The sequence below is a fragment of the Ctenocephalides felis genome, unplaced genomic scaffold (assembly GCF_003426905.1).
Source record: "Ctenocephalides felis isolate EL2017-DRISC unplaced genomic scaffold, ASM342690v1 CF-g0.4_SCAFFOLD_01604, whole genome shotgun sequence".
NCBI classification, from domain to species: Eukaryota; Metazoa; Arthropoda; class Insecta; order Siphonaptera; family Pulicidae; genus Ctenocephalides; species Ctenocephalides felis.
This window is the reverse complement of record NW_020537758.1, coordinates 23,818,343-23,826,305: the sequence shown is the minus strand read 5'-3', so window position 1 is coordinate 23,826,305 and position 7,963 is coordinate 23,818,343. Positions and strand designations below refer to the sequence as shown.

The window sequence follows — 7,963 nt, the reverse complement described above, 5'->3', positions numbered from 1 at the left end:
TAGCCAATCTTTGATTCAATTCTTCTTGCTCCTGCGAAGCTTGTGTGGATGCACCCATTGCAGTTGAGCTTATTCCTTGAGGTAGTTCCATATTTAGTTCAAGGCCGCCTCATCAGCTACTTGTTGCATAAGTTGGTCAACATCACCTTGAGGAACCGTGGGTTGTTGTTGTGGTATGCATAGCATTTTCCATGTAACTAGTTTGTACATCCAAATCTTCGAATTGAGATTCAAATTTATCCATTAAATAAGAGATCTTTCCAAATTCATTACCCTTCATTGCTGCAATCCATAGCTCTTACAACACCACCATAGAATGAGTAACCCTCTAGTAGTAAGGCAGTTTGGACTCGAACAGCAACGGCATCACTCTGGCACTCATGCGAAGATAATTCAATGCTTGATTTTTTTGACGAATGCATTCTCAGCATGTATTCTTGCTCCTTCCATATTGCCTTTTTGAATTGCTTTCTTTTGTTTTTGCTTTTTCCGCGATTTCTTCTTTTCACATCTTTTTGAGTTCCGCGCCAATTCTTTTACAGCAAATTTCAAATTGAAGAGATATTTTTCCATGACTGCGGCTGACATTGTGTTATCAGTTCTTAAAAACTGTATATCATTGGATCTACGAGATACCAAAATTTTTCAAAATAATTTTAATAACGTCGTATTATCGTTTTTACAAAATTTTGTAAAATTTGATTGCTATAGCGATGGCAGTAGTTATACTGTTTATTGTTTCTATTAATATTTGATTTTTTATTCACAATGTAAACTACAAATATTTGACAGCTTGTTTACAGCATTATTAGTTTGATGAATTCATTTGTTTAGGAAACTGATTAATTATGTACTTATTTAAAGATGTGTGAATTAAAAACTTCAATAGTGTTGCCTACCATTGGCACATCTAAGAATTAATTATAAAATAGAATAAAATACTTTTTGCAACTTTGTGGATCAAACATAAGCAAAAATCGGTGATATGTATGCGTTTTTGTACATGTATGTATATAAATTAATTGATCATATATTTAAGCGTACATTTAATCAAGACCAGCGATAAATCAGAAAATTCCGTCTTGCCAACTCGGTCTGATAGCGATTGTTATCGCCTGCCTGATTGATGGCTCTCCATAAAAGCAGGCGGCGTTACCTTTTTTAATACATTTTAAATGCAGTGCAAAAAATAGCAGAGAAACATTAACCACTCACATCAGATAACGTAATCCCGGCATGAAACGAACGCGCGAAATATGTGAAATGACGTAGACCTCAGCACTGGACTTATCACCGGAAAAATTCAGGACCGGAAAATTGTGAAAATATTCGTGTGGAGTAGTGTAGCAAGTTGTTGCAAAATTAAGAATTTTGAGATCTTTCTATCAATGTATAATACTTTGAATGGTTTCTTTATAAAAATATCGAATAGTGTGAATAGTTGCTCAAACCTCATATGCATATTATTTTTATACAAAATAAAAATATATAAAATTTTAACTAACTAACAAATTTGGGTGTTTCATGTTTTGCGATATGAAAAATTAACATATAAATATACTGCATATTAAATAAATATAATTTTAGACTATGAAATGAACATTTTATACCTATATTTTTCTCCCATTTTGGCTTCAACCAAATGCAATGAATAAATTATCAGGAAGAATTTTCTATTTTTTTATAAACCACACACGGATAATTACACTTGGGCGCGTAGAAAAGCGAATATTAACAATTTTTTTTTAATAAAATATAAGTGCACGTACTGGACTTTCTGGTTTTTGAAGGATTTTAAATTAATACTAATAGTTTTGATGTTTTCATTAGCTTAAATTTAAATCATACGTCTATTGTGTTAGAATTGTAATGATGGATAAAATAATGATTGATAGGTTATTTATTCAAAACACAATATTTATTAAAAAGAGTTTTACATTTTGCAAACATGTCATTATTTGAAGAGGGCGTAGTAGTACGAAAAAGTTGATACTCCCACGGAATTCGATTTGTATCGATATTTAAATAACTCGCCACAAATTCTGTAAGTCCTTTTTATTCTCTTTGGAAGTCTACTGAAACTCTTATCGAACAACTGTTACATATTATAGATAAGAAAAAATCACTTGGGCTGTGTGTCACTTTCCAAATAGCGATCCCTGATGTTATTTCCTGACAAAACGCTTTCGAATATTTCTTGTATCCTCTTAGAGATTTCTGAATACATACTGAATTATCTGAATATATACAGTTAAAAATGAAAAATACATTTAGTATTTTTCTGGCTTCGTTAGATTTGCTATTTGGTTGTTAGTACTCGAAAAAATGCTTTTATTCATATTCAGAAACATAAAAAGAACACTCAAAACTACGAAGTATATATTCATACTGATTTATATATCTGTGCATTACTAAATGATATTATATCTGCTGTTCATATTGGCAATTAATTTGCTTTTAATAACATAATTAGTAACAGCACATATGCTCAATTTGTCTTCCGGCGTATGTTTGATCAAGATGTTCTGTTCGAACTTCGTATGATTTGTGAGACTAATGTAATTGTAGTAATATCATGAACATGAACTAATACAATTGAAAGTTCTAGATAAGTATTGAAGATTAATGTTCTAGATAACTAATATATCATCCTATATATGTTCTCTACTGAATCCTAAATATGCATATTTCACAAAGGTACTATAATAATTTTTTAATTATTCATAATATAAAAGGTGTTATTGATAACACAGGAGCACAAAAAAAGTTGCTGTTTTGGGCTTGCGGCACATGTTTGTAGTTTTTATCTAAAGTCAGAATTGGGGGTAAAAATTTAATGCTATAATGCCATAAGGTGATATCATAGGACAGTTATACTACACACGCCATCCTATTAAATTGTCTACAAATGTAACTATTGTACATACAGTAGAACTCCAATTATCCGAATCAATGGGGACCGGGACCCATTCGGATAATCAAATATTCGGATAATCGGAGTTTTTTTTTAAATTGCCATTGGAGAGAAAAAAAGTTACGTTTTGATATTGCACTATTTTTTTATTGAATTAAATGAAAGAAACATGATATTTTCACATGTTTTAAATATAAATAAAATGTACTTATGTATAAGTTTAGAAATAAAAATCATTGTTTTTTAAACATCTCCGTCAATGTAAGCTGTTTTGCGGTCTTTAACCAAAGAATAATAGCGCACTTAGACTTTTTTTGGACAATTTTTTTTCTGAAAGTGATTCGGATAATCGGCGATTCAGATAGTCGGAGTTTGGATAATTGAAGTTCTGCTGTATTGTATAGATTGCAAACAGAACAAATAAAAAATGAGGCTCAAATGGCAAAAAAGTGTTTTTTTTTTTAAAAAAAACGAGCAAATCTCCGAGTTATTCTGAAGCGCTATAATTAAAATCTTATAATTTCTGTCGTTTCCTGGCCCTTTTTACCTTAACTGGCAATTGAGTTTCAATTAAATGATCTATTGAGTTTTTTGTATAATTGCAGTAACTTGTTTTTTTAATTGTTTTAGTAATTGAAAATGGTAATACAGTCGCCACTTTATAAACTTATATAAATCATTTTACGATATTGGGTTTTGTGCACCATATGCCTGAAATGCCGTCGTTTTTCTTATCCCAAAATATTAATAATTTTTGTTGGTTATTTTTCAAGGTTAGAACTTTTGTCATGTTCCTTTTCCTCCTAAATTGTTCAAAAACATAGAAATATGAAAAAATGAAATTTTTAGAAATAGAAATTTAGAGAGCTTTTTCTGTGATACAGCATGTGACTTGTCGAGGTTAAAAGTGTATTATAAAATTAAAACTTCTACAAGTTTAGTTAACGTAAAGTGTTTTACGTTTACTAAACTTTGAACGTCGTTTAAGTCATTAGAACTTATCGTAAAAACTATGTAAATATTTATTTCATGTTTAATTTGTAATTATCGATAATTGTAAAAGTGTTAAGATCCATTGATATAATAATAAAGATCTTTATATGAAAGCAACACGACTATGTTGATGTCATTTTCTATTGATAGCATCTAGGAATTGACTGTTTATATACAAACCATATACTTTTCAAATAAATGCTATGTGTTATTTATCCCTATTTCTCTTTACCTGGATCGCTTCCGTGTAACTTCGACCTTCGCGTCACATTCCACTCCCTCGGGCGTCCGTCGCACAGTTCCGCCCGGGACTCGCTGCCTCGCGGCTAAGCCCCGCTCCGAAAGACGAGCTGAGATAAGTCCCCCGAGTGGACAAAACAACAAAACAATAGAACAATATTCCTCCTGCACACGATACAATTCCTGCACTACCAGACGACGCCGAAGACGCCGTGATTGTCGCCAATCACTCGTTCTGAAACCGGCACAGGCGGAAACACTTCGCGGTCCATTGTCACACAAAGCGCGGGAGATGATAAAACACACATGGGTAATGGATATAGTGTAAATTAAGTAAAAACTGTCGTTGATTGTTGATGTTTTGTATATCTATTTAGGGGTAATCATTTTTTTTTTTTTTGTTAAAAAGCAACAGTTATTTTGGCAGTGTTAATTTGATATTACTATAAGATAATATTCACAGCACAACAAGAGAACAAATGACTAATTGTACAAAGTCACTGACACAAAACAAGCATTATTAAAACTTAGTAATAAACATATGCAAGAAGTGCCTACTAACACTTATCACAACTTTTTGTTGTTGTTAAATCTATTAAAATTGATTTATACCGGCGTCTTTAGGGATGTCTTAAGGTATCTTTTAACTGAAGATCATTTTGTATTTCGGATGTAGTTTTGCACGAATACCCGTGACCCGGCTCGCCCGGATAGACACTAGAACTCGGCAGCTCTCTCCATGCACTGTTTCGCTTTGCCTGGTACTTATTCTGAACAGGCGCGCGCATTTCGCGAGCCGCTCTTTACGCGCGCACTCTCTCTCTGCTCTCTTGCTCTCTGTTCTCTGCTTTTTGTCTCTATGTACCATACACTTGTTTATTTGCGAATTGTACCCAATACTAATGAATGGCATGGATTTAATAATAAATAAAATACTGTTTTACATTCATCATGACGTTTGCTATATTGAACTCAGTTAATCATTCCAATTAGTTCACTTTGCCTATTTGTTAAAAATGAATAAATAGGCATGTGCATATATGCAAACTTCTACACCATATAAAAAACACAAAAAACACAATAAAATTAATTAATCTATCTAATCTATTTAAATCAGTGACTTCCATTATGGTCCACATGGATCCCATGGGTCCATGACAACATCCATGGTGTTCACGATATCTATTTACCTATATTATACTATCGATAATAAAAAGTCTTGTAGAATACAATATTTATAAATAGAACTAAAAAGTAAATAAAAATATGGTTCTTACTTACAAAAATCTGTATAATAAGTTGAAGCATAAGTAGGTTTTCGATTTGCGGTCGCTTTATGGTTGAGCATGCAAAGACCCAATTTGCTGACCATTGAAATGCTTGGTAATATTCCATGAGCTTTTTGAGATTCTTAGTATTTCTGAATACTAAGAATATAAAACAAATTACTAGTTGCAAAATTGGTATTAGAAATAAGGTTGGTCGTTATGAATGATCTCCTAACAAAAAATAAAGATGCAGACTAAACATCATTATCCGGGAGATGCGAGATTAAACTTTACAATATTATTGTAAAATGTTTGTAATTAAATGTTTTTGCTTACCTATTTTTTATTATTTTTCAAATACAATCTTTAATTTATTTTATTAAATTCAATCAACAAATATATACAAGTAACAAATATATTTACGTTAAAATTATTTGGAGTCTATGATAGAGCCCAAGGGGTTCACGACACAAAAATGTTTGGGAACCTATGACCAAAATAATTATCCAATTTAAAAAAACTGCAAACGTGGTCATACAGATTTGAGGTTTACAATTTCTTCCCTTAGTCTATTCTATGACTCATTGCATTCAGCTCTCTAATGAAATTTTGTTATACTCATTTAACAACAATTATAATCTTGCATTCTATGATCTGTCGGGCCGAATTTCTTTTAACGCCATATTTATCGGTGGTATTATTTAGATGTATGGTATGTATTATTCAATTTGATGCAGCAATGCATTAATGTCCGGGATGTAAAATTAGTGTCCGGGAAGGGCTATTACCACTTGCAAAAAAATAACCTTGCAAAAAAATATAAATACTTAACAAACATTACACTTTTTGTTAATATATTTTATTACTAAATCATGATTTATACATTTATTCAAAATGCAAATGGTAAATCATTATACACATAATTAATTTCTATGAATTACTTTTAACTTTAATTATGATTAAAATCTTTTTTTGACATTTAGAACTGACTACTCATTAGTGTTTAACTTTTTATTTCATCATCATGCATTCAATTTTTCTAAATTGATGCTTAACCGCTTACAAAAACAAAGGGTTTTATTTGTAGAGTGAAGGAAATGCGTTTATGCATCCCAGATTTGTCTTTTTTCTGGGTATGGTGGACTTAATACCGCCTGGGTATAATATAGACTAGAACCTCCGCTTTGCCCTTGCCTCAAAAATCGCCGTTAGAGATTACTTTGTGAGGGGGGAGGATCTAGAAAGTTATAATTTTTGCACTGAAATTATACTTATCTCAAATGAGTGAAGTTCTATTCGCTTCTACTCTTTCCATAGATAAAACAAAAATGGTGTCAAGAATTCAATGTAATTTTCATGAGCTGGTTAATTTTAAATTCTTTTAGCATCGTTCTATCTGATTGCTCCTGTAATTATCATTTCGATAGTTCGCAGACTTATCATTAAGTCAATCTCAGTTAGGAAATTTGTCAATGTCGACACGACCTAGTATCGTTGCACCTCGATAAATCGCAAGCCGGCCGGCCGGCAATTGCAGGCGGAGCACGAGCCGATGCCGCTGATTGCATATGATTGATCAAACGGTCGAATTCGACGAATTGCTCTATTCCGAAACGAACCATTGAAAACGGACGAATTTGTGTTATAGAGGAATGGGTGTTATGAATAAAATATATTTGAAGATATTGAATAAAAATGTGCAGTTACAATTGAGATTTTATTCTTTTCATAACGCAACGCCCTATAATGCCTCGATAAGTCGACTAAAAAGCTCTATTTTCAAAATAAATTTCTATATTGTCATTTATTGTGCGAAATAGTGTATTATAAATATAATAAATAATTATAGATCATAAATAATAAATAATGAATAAATGCTAAATTACTATCATTTATTCTAGAATCATAAATAATAATCAAATAGAAACATTAATCTTAAAGCTCTATTATAAAAAAGGCATCCGAATAGAAGACGTCGCGCCGCGCTGCTTGAAATGGAAATGACGGATTTGCTTGTAATGATTCCGCCTTGTTTTTCTCAAGGATTTCTTTTATTCCTCTTATGTTACTTCGACGAATGAAATCGATCTGTTGTTTAAAGCAAAACATTCTCCAGAAAGGGGATGTATTAATGTCTTTTAAGAAAAATGGTTTATGTAATGTTTATTTCTCCCGCAAACATAGAAAGAATTGATCGACGTTTATACTTTTATCTTGTGCTATAAAGACACAAATCATAGCTATGTATCATGTCAATTATAAAGGATGAATGAAATGTATAAAAAATGTATAAAAATTTTGCGAACATTTTTTGTGAACATTTGCGAACATTTAATAAATGCAGAAAAGCTGAATTATATATATATATATATATATATATATATTATATATATTTTCTGTCTGTTGCTGTCATAGGCATTTGATTCGGTCATAAAAGGACGTGTGACTTATGGGACCCACACGTCAATAATTGCAATGGTAATAAATCCTTAGTTCCTATTGTATTATTGCATAAAGCTTCGCATATAAAACCATTTACAAACACGAT

At 31.5% G+C, this 7,963-nt stretch overlaps 1 protein-coding gene and 1 pseudogene across 1 annotated transcript in view; one reads left to right on the top strand and one right to left on the bottom strand.

Moving 5' to 3' along the window:
* LOC113373539 overlaps window positions 1-588 on the bottom strand; it is a 2,159-nt pseudogene extending 1,571 nt beyond the window's left edge.
* Window positions 589-5,493: 4,905 nt separating this feature from the next.
* LOC113373538 (venom dipeptidyl peptidase 4-like) overlaps window positions 5,494-7,963 on the top strand; it is a 12,459-nt gene continuing 9,989 nt past the window's right edge. The window contains exon 1 of the mRNA XM_026613830.1: window positions 5,494-5,530. Coding sequence (XP_026469615.1) covers window positions 5,494-5,530 — 37 coding nt within the window. The remainder of the gene's footprint in view (window positions 5,531-7,963) is intronic.